Source organism: Rhagoletis zephyria, unplaced genomic scaffold, assembly GCF_001687245.7.
Source record: "Rhagoletis zephyria isolate East Lansing unplaced genomic scaffold, Rhagoletis_zephyria_1.1 Rzeph_scaffold_00993, whole genome shotgun sequence".
Lineage (NCBI taxonomy): Eukaryota > Metazoa > Arthropoda > Insecta > Diptera > Tephritidae > Rhagoletis > Rhagoletis zephyria.
The window spans coordinates 78,240-98,589 of NW_016158077.1; the positions used below are offsets into that span (position 1 = coordinate 78,240).

At 34.8% G+C, this 20,350-nt stretch overlaps 1 protein-coding gene across 1 annotated transcript in view; it reads right to left on the reverse strand.

Annotated features, from left to right (window-relative positions):
• Nucleotides 1-20,350, reverse strand: part of LOC108362346 (uncharacterized) — a 39,158-nt gene that overhangs the window by 5,818 nt on the left and 12,990 nt on the right. The window contains exons 2-3 of the mRNA XM_017615278.1: nt 17,840-18,742; nt 16,577-17,560 (exon numbers count right to left, since the gene is read on the reverse strand). Of these exons, the coding sequence (XP_017470767.1) occupies nt 16,577-17,560; nt 17,840-18,742 (1,887 nt within the window). The remainder of the gene's footprint in view (nt 1-16,576; nt 17,561-17,839; nt 18,743-20,350) is intronic.

Below are 20,350 nucleotides of genomic sequence, written 5' to 3' on the forward strand. Positions count from 1 at the left end.
AAGTAAAAACCCGATCAATAGCAAGAAAAGAAGTACTGGCTTTGCAAACACAATTACCTCGACTGAAGAATATCCGCAAGCAGCCCTGTGGGGAAAATCTCTAGTTCTGAACTGGGGTGCTTCTAGTACATTTAGACCCAGTACTGGTTCGCGATAAATCTCTTTTGCATGCAAGCAACTGGCGAATTTAACATGGCGATGTCCTAGGAAGTGTCAATCCGCTGCATCCCTTTTTCGATAGTTCCGAACTAGTCCTAAATTCTATAGTTCCGAACCAGTTCTGAAATCGACAAACGAAAGAAAAAAGTATCATGATTTTTCAATCTTTTAGTTTCTTCCGTGTGTGCGATTTTAAGTTATTTTGGAAATGTGTTTTCAATTTGAAATTAAGTTTGTTTGAATGATTGTAAGAAATGTACGTTTACTTACCTTTAGCTGTAGCTGAGTTTGCAGAGGTGCTCGCTGCTATTTCTTAGATTCCAGACGGTCCCAAGATGTTGAAATGTTAACACAAATTCTAGTTTTGTATTACCAAGCTATGAAAAAGCATCTGCGAAGCGCAGAATAGAAGCGTATTTGAACGAAAAAGCCGCCGAACACATATCTATGTAAAGTAAACAAGCCCCCCGCTGCATCCCTTATTCGATAGTTCCGAAATAGTTCTAAATTCGACAAATAAGATCTAGTTCGTTCTGCAAAGCTGAAATTAGTCGAGAACGCAGAACGTATACTTAAACGCAGTCTGTAAACGCAGAATTTTGTCGATTACTGGAGCCCTCAGTGTTGCTTACTAGACTGTTGCCACTCTTCAATGCCTTTTCATAAACTTACCCTTTCAACCACAATTTTTCGTGCTTTAATAGATTGTAGCTAAATATAAACTACTTAGTTTTCAACAAAAACCTTATTTAATAGTAAATTTCAAATATTTTAAACATATTTAGAATAGGAACTTATAACTTTTTTACCATCTGCAAAACTGACGAAGTGGCAACCATCTAGAGAAGGAGAAATCAAGTGACACGGAAAAATCTAAATTCCGCAGATTTCTGCGCTACGGGCTACAACTACAGAAAAATTCTGCGATGTTGAGTTTTCATTTACATGGCAAGACAGATCGTGTCAGCTGACTCGGGTTTACGTACCGGTAGGTTTACGTTCTTGACTAATTTCAGCTTTACGCATACTCCAAGCGGTTTGTGTTTGCCCGCACTCAACAAGAGAATGGAGAGATAAAGAGAGTAGATAATTGCGCTGCTAACAAATGTCTTGTTGGGCAACTCAAATGTATCCGTGCAGTGTTTTAATTCCCATTGCTGTCTGTAAATTCGTCAAATTAGTATTTTTTTTGTTCTCTTGCCATTTGCTAATATTGTTTTTACACTAAATGAAGAACCAAAATGTTAACGCAAGAAAATCAGAAATATATGTAGTTCATTCGGTGAATGCCAATCAAAGCAAGCATTTGCGCCGAATAATGCTTTGACGAAGAAATTCTTTGTTCGAAAAATTTTTAAGGGCAGGCAGTAAAATATATGTATTTTAAATTCAATATGAAAATTTTAAACCAAAAAAAAATCCCCATCAAATCCCCACATCCCCAAACGAAAAAATCTATCCCCAAATGGCTTCATAAATCCCCAAAATGGGGCGAAATCCTCATATCTGGCAGCACTGGGTATAATGCCTCCCTCGTGAATAGCTCTGCTACAGTCTTACAATGTAGTAGTCCCAAACACTGGATTTTTGCTACAAATAAATAGCCAAACAAATATTCATGTTTAGGGCAGAATACTTGCAATGTGTTTAAAAAATTGTTGTCATTAATTTATTTTATTTTTTTTGACACACTATATCAGGAAATTCGACTAATTTTTCTTTCATCTTTTTTTGCCGTTTCACATAATATATTTATACCCGAGCGCACTTGTGCACAAGGGTATTATAACTTTGTTCACATAACGGTTGTTTGTAACAGGCAAAACGAATCGAGATAGATATAGCCAAATGTATACATAAATGATCAGGATGAAAAGAGAAATCGATTAAGCGGTGACTGTCTGTCTGTCCGTCCGTCTGTCAGTCCGTCTGTCCGTCCGTCTGTGCACACGATAACTCGAGTAAAAATTAAGATATCTTAACGAAACTTGGCACGTGTACTTCTTTCGGGCGTAGGACGGATGGTATTGAAAATGGGCAAAATCGGACAATAACCACGCCTACCTCCCATATAACGGTAATTTTCAGAAATACGAAAACTGCGATATTTTAGTAACTACTGAAGATTATTCATATTTGATTAATTGATATTTGCAATAACTTTTAAACGAAAAATAAGAATAATATAAATTTTTGAAAAATGGGCGTAGCCACGCCCACTCAGTGTTACATGTGTATATCTTGGCAACCGCTGCACCGATTTCTTCCAAACTTGGCACAGTTATTGGCCTTGGTACAGGATACCAAATGGCCGAAAATTTTAAAAATCGGACAATAACCACGCCCACATCCCATATAACGGTAATTTGGAGAAATACGAAATCTTCGATAAATCCGTAAATATTGTAGCTAATTTATTCAAAATTGATGCTTGCAACAATTCTTTATCAGGAAATACGCTTATCATAAAATTTTGGAAAATGGGCGTGGCACCGCCCACTTATCATCACATATATGTATCTCGGTAACCGTTCTACCAATTTGTACCAAACTCGGTATGGTTATTGTGCTTGCCACATAAAAGCAAAACGTCCAAAATTATTGAAATCGGACTAAAATTACGGCTTTTCATATAACGGTAAATTTTAGAAATGCTCGAAACGTCAATATTTCGAAATTTAAGGACGCTAATTTATTCAAAATTGATACACCCCGGCTTACCATGTAGCTGTAGCTTTCGGAAAGGTGAAAAGGCATATATGTAATACTTGCGCCGGGTATTTAATGTTCGGCCCCGCCCGAACTTAGACTTTCTTACTTGTTTTTTTTTTTTAAATTTATTCTTTTATTTCAAATGTATTTTTTTTTTCAAATTATAATTTTTTTACTCCTCAGTATTTCAATTATTTGTGTTACTTGTCCCTATCAAAAAATATCGGTTTTTGAAGAAAAATTGTGGGGGCCAAAGTTGTAGGAAATTTGATTTTCTTCAAGTCTGACCTTACTTATTTATGCCGTAGATTTGAAAATGAACGATATATAATGCAATATTTTGAGATTACCGCTTGTTTCAAGTTTATTTCGAAAACTATCAATTTTAGAAGAAAAATTATAAGGACCAAACTTGTATTGTAATTGAATTTCCTACCACTTTTATTCTTATGATTGTTCTTAAAAATTAAAAATGGCCAAGTTATTCAATGAAATCCATTTTTTTTTCGACAAAAAAAACAAAATTCGGACATGCGCAATGGCTGGATTTGGTCGCCACTTGCCATTTACACGGAAACTGATCCCCCCGAGGGCATAAGATCCAGAAAAAATTCGAGAATTAATTTTTGCGAGGTGAAAAGTGTATAATGACTGGACAAGGAGGGCGACTGTCAAACGCTGCAGCAGCCATGTCCACCACTGTTTGGAAAATGCAGCAGTGGTTTTTCTTACACAGAATTTGATGCTCTTTCAGATGGTTTTTGAGGACCTCGATGATACTCGGATCCTATAGGCGAGGCGTCGCTTATCTCGCTGCAGCAACTGATACGGCTAATCAGGGGGGCTTGCAGCACTATCTATTCGTATTGCCCAATCCCTCCCCTGTCTCGAGGATCAATCAAAACACGGGACTCCTGACATGCTCGAATCCCTTAGGTCAGGCAGCAGGCCGATTTCGTGTTCCCTCATGCATGAGACACCAAATATATGTATGGCCCCCTACTCTACTCGGTTTAGTTTGATGGGCTCTCCTATTATACCACGTATTCTACGTTTAAATTTAGTGGCTGTATGCCAGCAACACATACACTGCCGGAACAAAGTATTGGCACAGCAAATTTTTTACAATATATGCAACAATTTTTATTCTAATATTTTTCCGCCAATTTTGTATAAAAATATGGTTCATTCTACAACAATAAACATAAAAATGTAATTCCGAAACTTTGTGCAAAACTCGCGAAAATTCAGCAAATTTTCATGCAAATTTTCAACTTTTTAATCTGTTTTTTTAGCATTTTTTTGAGTATGCAGATTTGTGGCCCAATCAATATCTAGGAACTGCCGTTGATTGTGGCAATTTTTTTCAGGCAGTCTCTTTCATACAAAATTTTTGTTTTTTTCGAAAATACTTTGTATGGCAAAAAAAATGCAAAACACCTTCAACAAAAAAAAAATTCTCAAAAATCGATGCGATTTTTGAGTAACTCCGAACTTGAATTTTATTACTATAATTTAATGGGCTGCAAAACTGGATATCCAAAAAAATTCTAAAAAATCTGATTAAAAAGTTGATTAAAAGTTTATGTTTTTTATTGTATAATGAACCATATTTTTATACAAAATTGGCGGAGAAATATTATAAAAAAAAATTGTTGCATATACTGTGAAAAATTTTCTGTGCCAACAGTTTGTTCTGGCAGTGTATCTATCGCTACCTAAAGGTGGAAAGGTGCAAAGTCCATTTTTTTCAAAATTTAGTTTTTGATGCAAATGGCAGGTAATACGAAACTACATCGATTTTTCGTATCCTGAACAATTTAAAAAATGGATTTGGCACCTTTTCACCCTATATTGGCTTCCTTTCTTTATACATTCCAGATAATCCCATTTCACAGCCAGAATAAACAGAATTCGTTTGAAATATATGTTAACATATCATCATCAGCAGGCATGGGCAGAGAGTTAGCAGGTGCTAAAAGAGCGTAAGCGTCGCGTGTACGTATACAAGCGAGAGCGCAGCGATGAGAACACGACAGCATGCATAATGAATTAGGCACACTAACACATTCTCACTTTTAGCTCACGCTTGTTTGTGGTAGTGACCACCTCTGATCATCAGGAACGTTTTAAAGAATAAATAACAAACAAGTTTATTCCAAACGTTCAGAATGAATAAAGAAATACAGCCATTGTTTTCACATGAAATTTTGACACACCAAAGTGAAGTATGTATAAAATAAATCAAAAAACAAATTTTCAATCAAACCAGTCAGGGGCGTCTCTAGTAAATGTTTTGGAGGCTGTTTTAATATATCTTATTAAATAAATTTTTTTAGCTTTTCTACTTTGTGATGTCGAGAGAATGAAGTCAAATATTATTACAAGCTTTTATTTAACTTTCTCTTTTTGTATGTGTGTATATGGGAAAATCTTTTGAGATGAGGATTTTTCAATAAATTTTTTTTTTAACATAGCACAATTTTTTCCCATAAATTATCACTCGATCAACCTAATTGAAGTAGATTATAACCCGTCTAACTAATATTTTTAATTGCTACTCTGTTAAATCTTTAAAACTGTTTCCTACTAGCCCGGTCAAGTTATAGCGTTTTCTTTTCTCAAAAAAATTTCTGCCCTTTTATATGGGAACTCTTGCTTTGCGTTGCCCTGAAACCTGAGAAAGTGTTGCGTTCTTTATATGAGAATGAAACAGAAAATATACTACTCCATCACAATTTATTTATAGAACTTAATAAAGCTGAATTATTCACTTGGCCTGTAAGTCTTTAACAATTTTAAAGCAAAACACTTATTTCTGATAGGGAAAATAATTGCATTTTTACAAGATTAAATTAAAAATCAACCATGCAATTCTCCCCCTCACGATTATTTGAGGGCAGAAAAGGCAGCACTTTCGCCGGATCAGAGCGCAACCTGCTGAGAAAAGAACACGACGCCTTGTGAAAGGGCTGAGAAAAGAACATGAAAATGTGACAGCGCTAGCACAAGGCAGAATAAGGGCAAAGGTCACATAAATTGATTCTTACCATTTTTCAGCTAAACGGTATTTATCATGAAAATAGGATAGACAAAAATGTAAATCATGCAATTATTTCTAAAAACAGTAATGACATTTTTATTCCTAAGAATCACCATTTCTGGGATACAACGACTCGATCGACATCCATTTTATAATGGGTAGGTTCAGAAGGCGCAGCAGTTGAGCCCAACCGTTGCTAACAAAATCAGTGATCGGTATGCGTCTTCTGAACGGCTTCATACATTAGCTGTCAAATTCAACTCTCAAAGGTACACACCGACATTTTGTCTCAAATTATCAGAAAAATATTACGATCATCTAACACGCAACTGTTCAGTTGATCAGCAGTACACAACCATGCGTTCAGAAGGTTCAATCGCAACAGTTACTGAGCTGTTGCGCTTTCTGAACGTTCCCAATAATTCATTTAGCTTATAAAATACCTTGAATTAAAGTTAATTTTTTGGCGACAGGTAACAAGATCAACGAGAATAACGTCAATTGACACTATTTCGCATACTGGTGCGAAATAAAGTCATTGATATTATTACCTTTTCAAAAACTAAATAAAGTCAACAAAAATTTTGGAAATAAAGTAAGATATATCGATTCAAAGAAAAAATGTTCTTGCATCGTACGTGAGATATGAATGTTGCAATAAACATTGCCCCGTAAGTGTTGTTTCCATAGACGAAAGAGATTATTGCCAAATCCTCAGTGCTATTAATCAAGACCATCATGAACCACCACCAAATTTAATGTTTGAAAGAGTAATAATGTCAGTGGATTTTATTTGTAAAGGTAATAATGTCAGTTGACTTTATTTCGCACCAGTATGCGAAATAGTGTCAATTGACGTTATTTCCGTTGATTTTGTTACCTGTCGCCAATTGTTTTTTTAATTCAGTCTGTGTGGGAGGTGTCACGGGTCCTTTTCAAAGAACCTACATTTTCTCAATGAGTATAGTATTGATTTAATATATCTCCATACCAAGTTCCAGTACTCTACCACAAATACTTCCAGAGGTATGCAGTATGAAAAATTCCGTTTGTATGAGAGGTGTCACGCCCCTTTGCTAATTAAGATAAATAATAACAATCTATATATATATAATACGCGAAGGGATTTTTTGTGCAGCATAAAAGATCTGCACCGTTCGCCCGATTTTCAAAAATGAGATGTCAAATTAAAGCGCTTGGTCTGCAGATGTGTAATAAGGTTTTACTTTTTCGAAAAGAGTTGCCACCTGATAAAAAATTGCATTCAAATAATTTAATAATCAATGCCATCAGATCAATACCGTTCTTTCGATTTTTAAAAGTGCGGTGTCAAGTCAAAGGGCTCTGACTTTAGGTGTGCAATAAGGCTTAACTTTTTCGAAATGAGTTGCCACCTTTTAAATAATTAAGTTCAAAATAATACGCGAAGGCATTTTTTGTTCCGCATAAAAGATCTGCACCGTTCGTTCCATTTTCAAAAATGGGGTGTCAAATTAAAGTGCTTGGCCTGTAGATGTGCAAACTGGTTTTATTTTATCGAAAGGAGTTGCCACCTGTAGAACAATTGAATATAAACTATATAATAAGCACTGCCGTCATAACAGCACCGTTCGCTTGATTTTCCAAAATAAGTTGTCAAATTAAAACTCTTGGACTGCAGATATGCAATAAGGTTTTACTTTTTTGAAGAGTTTCCACCTTTAAAAAATTTTATTCAAATTATCTAAAAAAATCAATTGTTACAAAAAGGGGATTCATGGAAAGGGTTTTGAAAATATCTGCTTCTTGACTTAACTTTAGGAGGGTTGCCACCAGTTTAAAAAATTAATTCCAATTTGAATTAAGAAAATTAATTAGGAGAAATATGTTTCAACATATGGGCGCATAACGAAAGGGGCTTCAGAAGGTGGCCGTTTGAAAATATTTTGAAGAGGGTTGCCACCTTCTTGCAATGTCGAATTTAATTAACCTATCTAGGTGTTATATGAAATGTCAAAATAATGATGTGAAACGAAAGAATATTAAGAAGACTTTAGTTTGAACACACAAAATATTTTTGAGGTGTTGGAAGAGGGTTGCCACCTGTTTAGAAATTAAATTCAAATTATTAAATAAGTTAAATGAATTATTAAAATATGGGTATCAATCGAAGGGGGGTTGAAAAATCTTTATTTCTGGGCTATATTTAGAGGAGTTGCCATATGTTTAATTAATATAATTCAGCCTAATTCATCAGTTGATTAAAATATATATCGCAATGTTAGACGAAGAATATTTAAGAATATCTTAGCGCGAAACTACTTTTCAAAAGGGCTGCCACCTGTTTAATAAGTCGAATTTAACTATATCTATATATATATACGCGAAAGGACTTTTTGTCCAGGTCATCAGATCTGAACCGTTCGTTTGATTTTCAAAAATGAGCTATCAAATTAAAGGACTTTTACTTTTCCGGAAAGAATGACTACCTTTTAAAAAATCAAGTTGATATTATGTATAAATCAATGCCATCATATCCCCATCCTTCCCTCGATTTTCAAAAATGAGGTGTCAAATTAAAAGGCTTGGTTGTAGATGTGCAATGAGGTTTTACTTTTTGAAAAGAGTTGCCATAGGTATCAGTTGAATTGCTTCTTAACTGTGAGAGTGTTGCCCCTGTTTAAAAAATCAAATTAAATTTTAAACAGGGAAATTACATAGGTAATTTACAAAATGTTCGCCCACAGGGGTCCAGACTAAAGGAGTTTAAAAAGGTAGTAGTTTGAAAATGTTTTGTAAAGGGTTGCCATCTGCTTTAAAAGCCAAACTCAGTAATATACAGTATTAAAATATGGGTGTTAAACGAAATAGTGCTAAGAAATCTTCAGTTTAAACATCAAAATTTTGTTAAATGAATTATTAAGTTAAATAAATTTCTAAGAGGTGATTTAATCATTCATGGGTTTGAGGAGGATTTATATCTGAACTGCTTAGAGGAGTTGCCAGGTGATCAAAAAATTAAATTCAATTTAATTCTTAAGGTAATTGAATTATGTATCTAAGTATCAGACGAAAGAGCTTTAAAAGATTTCAGTTTGAAAATGATTCGCAGAAGGTTGCCACCTGTTTGAAAAGCCTAATTTATTTAGCTTTTTCACAATTTTAATGAAATATTAAAATATGAGTGGCAAAAGAAAGAGTTTTAATAAAGCTTTAGTTTGAAAATATTTTTTGTTAGGGTTGCCACCTATTCGATTTTTATTTTGCGATAAAGTTCGGTAATTGTGTTATCAGCTGTCTCGATGAAGTGAATTGGCTCCCTTGGAGCCGCGATTTCACGCCCTTAGACTTTTTTGTGCCATTTAGTGAAGGACCGATATAATGCGAACAATCCATTAACGATTCAGACCTTTAAGGCGTATTGTCGGGCATTTCTTAAGATAGTGCCAGAAACCATCAACAAGGTCTTGCAGAACTGGGTTAATAGGATGCGCTACTGCGAAGACAGTCACATGATGAAATCGGGTTCCATAACTAATGGGAATATACATATGTTCTTTCGAATAAACCCATAATATACCGAAAAAAATAATTTGAGTTAATTTTTATAAATAAATAATTTGTTTGTTATTGGTCATCAGATCTTTAATGTGAAGGTCATCAGATCAGCACCGTCATTCTAAATGTGCATTAAGGTTTTATTTTTTGAAGTCACGACCTTTTTTAGCGGTGCAAGGTGATTTGAATTTTGAGGAAATGAAAAACCGACGCCATTTGAGACCTCTCTTCGNGTTCGTTTGATTTTCAAAAATGAGCTATCAAATTAAAGGACTTTTACTTTTCCGGAAAGAATGACTACCTTTTAAAAAATCAAGTTGATATTATGTATAAATCAATGCCATCATATCCCCATCCTTCCCTCGATTTTCAAAAATGAGGTGTCAAATTAAAAGGCTTGGTTGTAGATGTGCAATGAGGTTTTACTTTTTGAAAAGAGTTGCCATAGGTATCAGTTGAATTGCTTCTTAACTGTGAGAGTGTTGCCCCTGTTTAAAAAATCAAATTAAATTTTAAACAGGGAAATTACATAGGTAATTTACAAAATGTTCGCCCACAGGGGTCCAGACTAAAGGAGTTTAAAAAGGTAGTAGTTTGAAAATGTTTTGTAAAGGGTTGCCATCTGCTTTAAAAGCCAAACTCAGTAATATACAGTATTAAAATATGGGTGTTAAACGAAATAGTGCTAAGAAATCTTCAGTTTAAACATCAAAATTTTGTTAAATGAATTATTAAGTTAAATAAATTTCTAAGAGGTGATTTAATCATTCATGGGTTTGAGGAGGATTTATATCTGAACTGCTTAGAGGAGTTGCCAGGTGATCAAAAAATTAAATTCAATTTAATTCTTAAGGTAATTGAATTATGTATCTAAGTATCAGACGAAAGAGCTTTAAAAGATTTCAGTTTGAAAATGATTCGCAGAAGGTTGCCACCTGTTTGAAAAGCCTAATTTATTTAGCTTTTTCACAATTTTAATGAAATATTAAAATATGAGTGGCAAAAGAAAGAGTTTTAATAAAGCTTTAGTTTGAAAATATTTTTTGTTAGGGTTGCCACCTATTCGATTTTTATTTTGCGATAAAGTTCGGTAATTGTGTTATCAGCTGTCTCGATGAAGTGAATTGGCTCCCTTGGAGCCGCGATTTCACGCCCTTAGACTTTTTTGTGCCATTTAGTGAAGGACCGATATAATGCGAACAATCCATTAACGATTCAGACCTTTAAGGCGTATTGTCGGGCATTTCTTAAGATAGTGCCAGAAACCATCAACAAGGTCTTGCAGAACTGGGTTAATAGGATGCGCTACTGCGAAGACAGTCACATGATGAAATCGGGTTCCATAACTAATGGGAATATACATATGTTCTTTCGAATAAACCCATAATATACCGAAAAAAATAATTTGAGTTAATTTTTATAAATAAATAATTTGTTTGTTATTGGTCATCAGATCTTTAATGTGAAGGTCATCAGATCAGCACCGTCATTCTAAATGTGCATTAAGGTTTTATTTTTTGAAGTCACGACCTTTTTTAGCGGTGCAAGGTGATTTGAATTTTGAGGAAATGAAAAACCGACGCCATTTGAGACCTCTCTTCGTTCAAAAAGGGATGGACGAATTACTTGAAACATTTGCAATATTTATTAAGGTTTGTGAATAGTGTTGCCATCTATTTAAAATATTAAACTCAATTTTGACGTCTTAACGCCATGTGGGTTCACTAGTATAATAGATTGGCGCTTACACATATGTTAGTGTTTGGCGAACTTCTCCTCCGATTTGTGGCGTGCGCCTTGATGTGGTCACCCAAATGGGAGGGACCTACAGTTTTACGCCGACTCCGAACGGCGATTGTATTTTTACGAGAAGCTGTTTTTCATGGCAGAAATACACTCGGAGCAGTGTTACCGCTGAAAAATTTTCGAAAGTCGCAAAAAAATGTCAAAGCCGAAAAAACGTTTCTTGAAGTAATTCAAATCTTTTATACCACGTATATAAAGACTTTTCAATTCTACCTCTCGCAACTTATCGACTCTTAGGCTAGTTATAGCTTTTTGCCATAATTTTCAATGGAATCTGTCAACAAAGGTTCACCTTATATTAGACTCGACTTTATTTCATCTATGAGTATGCCGCATTATTTTTAATAAATTGCTCATGGAGATCAATGCAAAAAAAAATACCTTAAAATAAAAACCTATTAATGAGGGATATATTAAAAATACGCATTTATTATGAAAACAAAATTGTAGTTAAAAAGTGCTTGTGTTGGCATAATATAAAGGTTGACATCAGTCAAAATCTTGCCAGAGATGTAATTTTAAGCGCCTTTGAAAAGTAATATCTTATAAAAAAATTGTCAAAATGTGTATGTATAATTTTTGATCAAAGAAAGGGGGCAAAAGTTGCATGATTTTTAAGAAAAGTTTCAAAATAAGCCTATTTCTAAAAGTCGGTGTCAGGGGGCATCGATCTTCAAAAAGTGTCATTTGGCACTTTAGTCGCACAACGGTAGCTCTGACTCGGAGGTTTGCCATTGCCTGCCGACCGCTGTTAAGAAAAAACATTTTTTTTTGCGTTATTGCTTTGACCAGGGCTTGAACCCAGGCCATACGGAGTGGAAGCGCGCACTGCTAACCACTACACCACAGCTATCCTATAATTAAAGTTGGGCTAAATAACACCAGTGTGCCAAATTTCATTATGATCGGTTGAGTAGTTAAAGCGTGAAAGCGTAACAAACAAACCATTAAATTAGTAAGGATTATCGGAAATTTCGGACACGGACTTTCCAAGGATGGTTATAGGCTAAAACCAAACCGATATCCAAAGGGACGTGGCACTTCCCATACAAACCGAATTTTTTTATGCTTCATATCTCTGAAGTGTTCATGGTAGAGTACTGGAACTTGGTAAATGGAAAAATGGGGGTTATTGGAAAAGGCGACGCAAAGTGGGCTGAAATTGGCAGGCAGGGACTTAGGTCTTTAAATGTATTTTCAAACTCTATGATCCACTGTCATAATTTTATGATATATAACGTTTTTCGTAAAACCTAAATTTAAAAAGTTATTCGACTTTACTTTTGTATGGGTAACTAAAAATTTATAATATTATGTTAGAATGGATTTCACTTTTTTTTTTAATGTTACCGGTTAAGTGTTTAACTAATTAATGAAATTACGCATCTATGTAAAGCAAAAAAGTGTATAATTAAATTAATAATTATTGTATGGACACGTTACGACTTGATGTCACATGTTTACAATAAAAAATGTGTTCAACAAATCACAGATAAATTAATCATCCACATGTACATAGATTGTTATGTCAATTCGAATCATCGAAAAAAACAGTACGCAACGACTCTTGATCATTAGCGCAAAACTACCCGATTATCATTTAATGGGAGTTATTCTTTATTCTCGAAACGTTTCGTGATTTAGGGACAAATTGTGATATATTTGAAAAACTAAAAGAATGAGGCAATATTAAAGATCTATCTTATTTTCGAAGTAAAGAAATTTAATGAATAAGTAGTGTTGTATGTATTTTAAAATGTATGTGGATCTGCTTGCTTGTATAGGCAACGTTAGTTACTTTTATTGAAGTCGAAGCAGTTGTTTTTAGATACATACATACACATGTTTTACAAAATACGTACGCGTGGATATATGGCGTATGAGTAACAAACAAACGAATCACTGAATTTGACAGTATGTTTTTTAGTGAATTATTGTGAACTCAGGTGTAATAGAAAGTGTCTGTCAATATTGAATATTCGTAGCAATATTATGTAAAAGTTATGTATGAATCTACATACATATATAAAAAAGTAAGTGCGCCTGGGCCACACTGTAGAAGTTAAACTTACGTTACTTATCTATCTATACATACACACATATGCTTTTGCTTAAGGGTATATTTTTTCGCTTTTTTTCTATCAATGTAGATCCCTACCTCTACCACTGTTCGTTTTAATAACATTCATGTTATTCTGTTTTTCCATTATCTTCATTTTTATCATTATACTCTATCGATAACAAAATCGATTATAACGTCCATCAAAATACCGATACCAAAATCGATGACAAATTCGATAAAAATTTCAATAGCAACATCGATAATACCGTTGGTAGCTAAATCGATTAGAAAATCGATAAAAATATCGATAGCAAAATCGATAAATATCGATAACAAAATCGATTTATATCGATAACAAAATCGATAAGTATCGATAACAAATTCGATAACAAAATCGATAAATATCGATAACAAAATCGATAAATATCGATAAAAAAATCGATAAATATCGATAACAAAATCGGATAAATATCGATATTAAAATCGATAACAAAATTGATAAATATTGCTAACAAAGTCGATAAACATCGAAAACAAAATCGATAATTATCGATAACATAACCGATGAATCGATAACAAAATCGGTAAATATCGTTAAAAAATCGATAAATATCGATAACAAAATCGATAAAAATATCGATTATTTTATCGGTAGGTCTCGAGAATCCCGAAAATCTCTAAAATCCAAAAATAGTTCCCAGATTGAGTCTCTGTGTCTCTCTCTATATCCTTTCCTCTTTAATTACCTCTATTTTAATCTTTCTTCCCCTATCTTCATCTTTGCTTTTATCGGTATCCTCATCCTCCTCTTTGTCTTTACTTTTATGTTCATCATTTTTTTCAGCTACATATTCCCCTTCACATTTGTTCTTATATATATAAGTAAAGTGTTTAGATTTACCTTGGTCTTCATTTTTGCCTTTATCTTTACGCATCTTTGTTTTTGTTGTTATTTTTACCTTTGCCTTTATCCTTTTCTTCATTTATGTACGTAGTCACCTTTACTTTCATTCTTGTATTGGTCTTTTTCTAAGTGTTATTCTTTAACCTTTTGTTAGCAAATTTTTGTTAAATTTATAGATACCATATGCATACACATAAGAAGCACTTGTTTCAGCCCCAACCATTTCCGTTGCACCATTTCCGTTGCATCATTTCTGTTGCATCATTTCCGTTGCATATACACAAGAAGTACTTGTTTCAGCCCCAATCATTTCCGTTACACCATTTCGGTTGCACCATTTCCGTTTCATCACTTCCGTTGCATCATTTCCGTCCCAACCAGATCCGTATGCAATTTCCGCGGAATTTGCCAATTTACTCCCAACCAACCAACCACCGCTAAAGAAGTTTCACTTCAAAAATCAGCACTTTCACTTTAACAAAAGTAACTTACGTTTTCACGTACCTTTCTTACCTGCTACCTGTAAAAGGACGGCCTATCCAAGGAAGAAGATACGCATACATTCTAAAATACATATAACACTATTTATTTCCTAAATTTCAATAATTTGAAAATAAGATAGGTCTAGAGGCCCTGCGATCTTGGACTATTATGTTATGAATTGTTGATTGTTCATTAGTCAGTTGTTAATTGTTTGTGTTTAAAATAAATACATTAATTAATTAATCCCAACGGCTTTTTACCCTCCATTCCCGCCCAACCGNAGAAGTTTATTAACACTTTTTTTAATTTTTTACTTTAATAAGCGTAAACAGCTTTATCAAACACAAAATTTAAACAGATCACAGAAAAACACAGCTTCACAGCTTGACGTTTGCGTTAATGTAGGGGTTAATTTATTTCCAAAATAATTAATTACGTATTAATATCAAACAATTAAGAGTTTCAAACCATACAGTCAGTTGATAACCCTGGTAGAAAAAGTGGTTGTCAGACTCGCAGTACTGGCGTAATGTGTGTGAAATGTGAGCCATAGTTGTGATTTTTTCCATACATTTTTGTCTTAAATTGGTCACAACTTTTTAACTAAAGAGTTTATGAAAAAATATTCAGGTACGAAAAGGTGATGTAATAAAGTTAAGAATCAAAACCCATCAATATTTTTCAAATATTAACTAGTAATTTTTTTGATGTCTCTAAGTCCATTATGGAGTAATTCCAGCCCAATGTGCGACGTGGCACCGTGGAACTTGGAATGGATATATATGAAATCAATGCCATACTTATGAACTAGGGGAAAGTGGCGCTGCCGGAGTCATCGAAACAATCATCCCTCTCACAGCGGTGAAGAGTATTATTAAGATTCTGCATAGATACCATTAATCGAAATGGTCACAGAAGATTTAAAGGCGCGGTATTCTAAAGACGTTCTGAAAAGTTTTAATCTCTGTCTGCTGTTGCCTAATGTCTGGTTAACACTACGATTAAACATAGTTATCGACGTTACCGACTCCCTGTTGTATGCATGGAGTCGAACACGTCGATAAAGATGTTTAACCGAAGATTAGTGTTAACAAGACATTGAGTAACCGGCCCTAAGAGTTCTTCTTCGACGACATTTTTTACGCGTCTTTTTTGCCGTCAACTTTTTTTAGCTCGCGTCTTTATTCAAATCTAATGACGATATGTATGTATGTACAGTAAAATGAATCGTTATACGCAGTTAATTTGCTTTTATTGTACTGTACTAGCTGTGTTTTAGTTTTACTAAATGTTATGTTAGCTATGTTTTTAAAAAAATTTACATTGAAAAAAAAAATATTAAAACTCAAAAAATGTTTGGTAGGTTTTGGTTGGTTATGGTAGGAAATTTTGGTAGGGAAATTAATGTGTCTGTGGCAACGCTGACTCAAACGGCATCTGACATTGTGAGAAAGATATATTTCCGACTATTAATACTCTACTTCACATACTTTCAGTGTTGCCAGAAAAAGATTACCAAATTCCTCAAAAGCAAATGAAAAATCCGAATAAATTACTCCAAATTTTCTTATTACAGATATTAGTATTGCGTACTGCATACTATTTACAGGTACTTAGTACGTGACACCAAACATGACCCTCTGCATGCAATATTCTGCTAGCTCCGGAAGCTCTTCATTCATGGTCGGCAAGGTTTTGTACCACAAAAATCTTAGAACGTCTCTATCGCTGTCGGCAATCTCAATTTGCAAGAATGCCTTCTCAATATCGGCAGTCAAAGCTATTTTATCGAAACGAAACCTCACCAATATTTTTAAAAAATCGGCCACACAATTTTTGCCGGTGTTTAAATGGTTTAATGACGTTTTACCTGGTTCGCATGACGAAGCATCGAAAACGATTCTCATTTTTGATGTAGATTTGTCGTCTCGGTATACAGGCATATGCGGCATATAATAGACAGTTGAATTGCTATTATTAAATTCATTGGCCCTTTCAGAAACACCGCTATGCCACAACTCCTCCACACCCTCATGATATTCTCTTAATTTTTGTGGATCTCTCATAAGCCTCGCTGTTAAATCTCGAAGTCGTTTTCGGGCCATTTGCTTATTGTCGTGCAAATACTCGCTGGAAATTTTCCATGGCAACGCCACAACATAACGCTTGGTAATCTCATTTATGTATATTTCTACGTCCACTTGTGCAGGTTCACGTGGAGCGTTAATACCAATCGACTCGATTTCCCAGAATTTAGCTACGTCAAATGTGTCTTCGCGTGTTTGTAAAGTATTTAAAATGCAGTGAATTTTATCATTATCTCCATAACATCCCTGAATTGTCCATCCAAAGAAGGTATTTACTGCAGTTAAATCATCTGTTATCTTTTCGCTCTCACCTCCAATGAATTTCCACATATTATCTTGCCCAATAAGAATATTCATTCCTCTCACATACTTATCGTTACAGAGATGGTTTTCGGCTAACGTTGTATTCATCCACTGGAGTTTTTTTTGTTTTATTTCAGGAACCGGTAGTATGTCTGCACAAATACTCGGTACGACGATCGCGCTAATAGTTTTTGTTTTTTCGTTGTATTGACTTTTTAATACAATATTAACTCGCTTGAGCTTTTGTGCATTCTTGTTCTCACAGCTGTCGCCAAATGCCAGTATACATGTTTTCTCATAAGCTACCGTAGCTAACTCTAATTCTCTTGCTAATTTGGCGCTAATATAGGTGCGCTGACTACCGTTGTCCATAATTATTCTCGTAAATGCTCTTTCACCCGTACGCTCATTTTCAACTATGGCTTTAGCGGTCTGAAGAAATATCTCGTCACTCTCTGAACTCGCTGATTGAAATGCCGTTGTTAAAAGAGAATTTGCCGGGGTTACGGCTCAACTGGAGCTGACGTCCGATTTGTTATATTTGTCGCTACCATCACGTGATTGTTCCGTTCTATTTTTTGGCATACTTCTTTCGCACAATGGAGTTATGTGTTTGCCGCCACATTTCTCGCATTTAACCCACTGACTCCTACAAAATTTAGACGTGTGGTTTCGGTACGCACATCTAAAACAACGGTCTTCTTTTATTAATAATTTTTTTCTTAAATCTGTGGACATATTACTCTTGCAAGAATTAGTGTCATGATTTGCATCCTTACAAAATACGCACTGCCTTTTGACACCCTGTGCGCCGGTAAGTAGTCCCAGTGCCGTTCCTCTTTTTTGTTCCGCTGTTTGTTTAGTGGCATCCCTAATTCTTCTTTCATCTTTATTTTCTGACATATGCGGTTTTTCTAATGCTTCTACTTCTGTTCTTATAAAGAGTAAGAGCTGCTTTAATTGCTCGTCGCCATTTGTATCTATTCCATCGCGTTTTTCAATTTTATAGAACGTAATACGTAAGTACGAAGGTATCGCTCTCAATAAAACTGATTTGACTACGATTTCGTATTTACTGGATGGAACATTTAGAATAGATAGCGTTTGCATGGTGGAATTTACATCATTATAAAGATCTCGCAAACCTTTAACATCACGCGCTGATTGAATTGATTTTAACGCCAACAGCTTTTGAATGTGTTGCTCTACAATTTTATCAGTATTGCCATACTCTTCCTGCAAAAAGGAAATGGCCTCGTTATAACATCTCTCCGTTGGAGTAAACCCCGCAATGGTATTTGCCGCGTTTTTCTCCAGCGCCTCGCCCAAGTAATTAAATTTCGCTGCTGATGACAAACTTAAGTTTTCATGTACCGTTTCTTTAAACTGTTCCCAAAACGGTATCCATTTATCAAAACTCCCGTCAAACTTCTTCAGTTCAATCGGCTTTAATTTCACGCTTTTACTAGTAGCTCCATTGTCACTTTTAATCATTTGTACCGCATTCGCTGTCGTAATATTTTTACATAATGCGTGCTCCAATCGTGCGACAGTGGTTACCGCCACATCATCATACTCCACCATCCGCTCGATTTCAGCCTCTGTACTATCCTTCTCGTCGTTCAACGCTAAAACTGCTTCATTAGCTAGAGTAAGGTTTTCTTTGGATGCTTTAATACGCTATACCAGCACCACGGAATTCTCCTGAAATTCTTCGCCGCGATCTCCATTTGCCGGGAGTAGCTCTGCATCATTGCACAACTCAGCAATTTGCGTTCGGCAAACTGGCCTGCGTCTTTTCTCCATATTCGATAAAGCTCCCGGCACCATGAAAAAAATACTTAATACTTGAACGACCGATTCTCTCGAGTTCATAGAAAAGATTGCTAAGTCACTTTATTCCAGGTTCAGAAGTATTTAACATGAAATTGAATAAATGGATTATGAATACATTTACAGTGGATCTATATACATATTCATATACAACAAGGTTGCGTGTGTATATGTACTTAAGTACAAGTGTAGAAAAGAATTGAATGATAAAAATGAAAAGGTAAATATAGTGATAAATCGAGTGTACTAAAATTTCAATTAGACTGATAATATTTTTTAAAAGGGGCATCTACATACACTGGAGAGCAAAACTGGAACAATAGAACGGAAAGTTAAGTTTGTGGTAATGTACTTCTTCAGTTTATTTACTTTATGGTAATTCAAACTTGCATTTCGCCTTACCGATGTTTAACTAAACGTTTGACCATAAAAATTTTAAGATTCGCATATGGAAACTCAGAAAAAAATGACCAAACAAAAATGAACTGGATTGTTCCAGTTTTGCACCCTCTTAGTAATTGCTGAATTTTATAATTCAAAGAGGAGTTCTGGCTCATTTCCTGCAATTTTGTAATCAAGGCGCGTGGAATTTTCGCTGTGAGTGCATTAAGTGCACATACCAAGCAAAAAGAACTTAAAGTTTTTGCAAAATGGTCAGAAAGGCCACGCTGTAAAGAAAGAAATCATATGCGGACCTCAGTCTGCAAGATGGAGAGACTACCAAAAATTGCAATTTGCCAGGCTAGGCATATCGGAGGGTCTCTAAATGCCAATAAACTTTGGCTCCAAATCAAAAATTACTGTTTTATCACCACAAAGCAAGTGACTGGACATTATGTTAGACATGGGAACAAGTTATTGCAGCGCAAAGATAAAGAGGAGAAAGCCTGCTTTGACATCCAGAAAAATGTTTATTCAGAAGCGCATTTTTAATAAGAAAAAATGTGTTAACTCTGAGGATAAAATTAAACGTTTTAAGTAGAAATATTGGTTCAAGTGCTGTGCACCTGCATCAGGGATACGGCTAGCGTCCCAAAATATTTAAACTATTAGGTTTGTATGTGTACATTTAATGATGTAGGGCCGTGTTACCTGTTAGGCAGTAAGAACTGTGGTAAAATCGATGGTAAAAAGAAAAGTGACAACAAATGAGCATTTTCAAATTTTTGGCAATTTCTGAGGATATTTTTCGCAGGCTTTTATCAATTTTAACAGNCTGTTAGGCAGTAAGAACTGTGGTAAAATCGATGGTAAAAAGAAAAGTGACAACAAATGAGCATTTTCAAAGAACTTGGCAATTTCTGAGGATATTTTTCGCAGGCTTTTATCAATTTTAACAGGACAATGATCAGAAATATCCTCCGAAACTGGGGCCAAATAGGTATAAATCCCAAGTTTTTATAATCATGGAGTGACCTGCG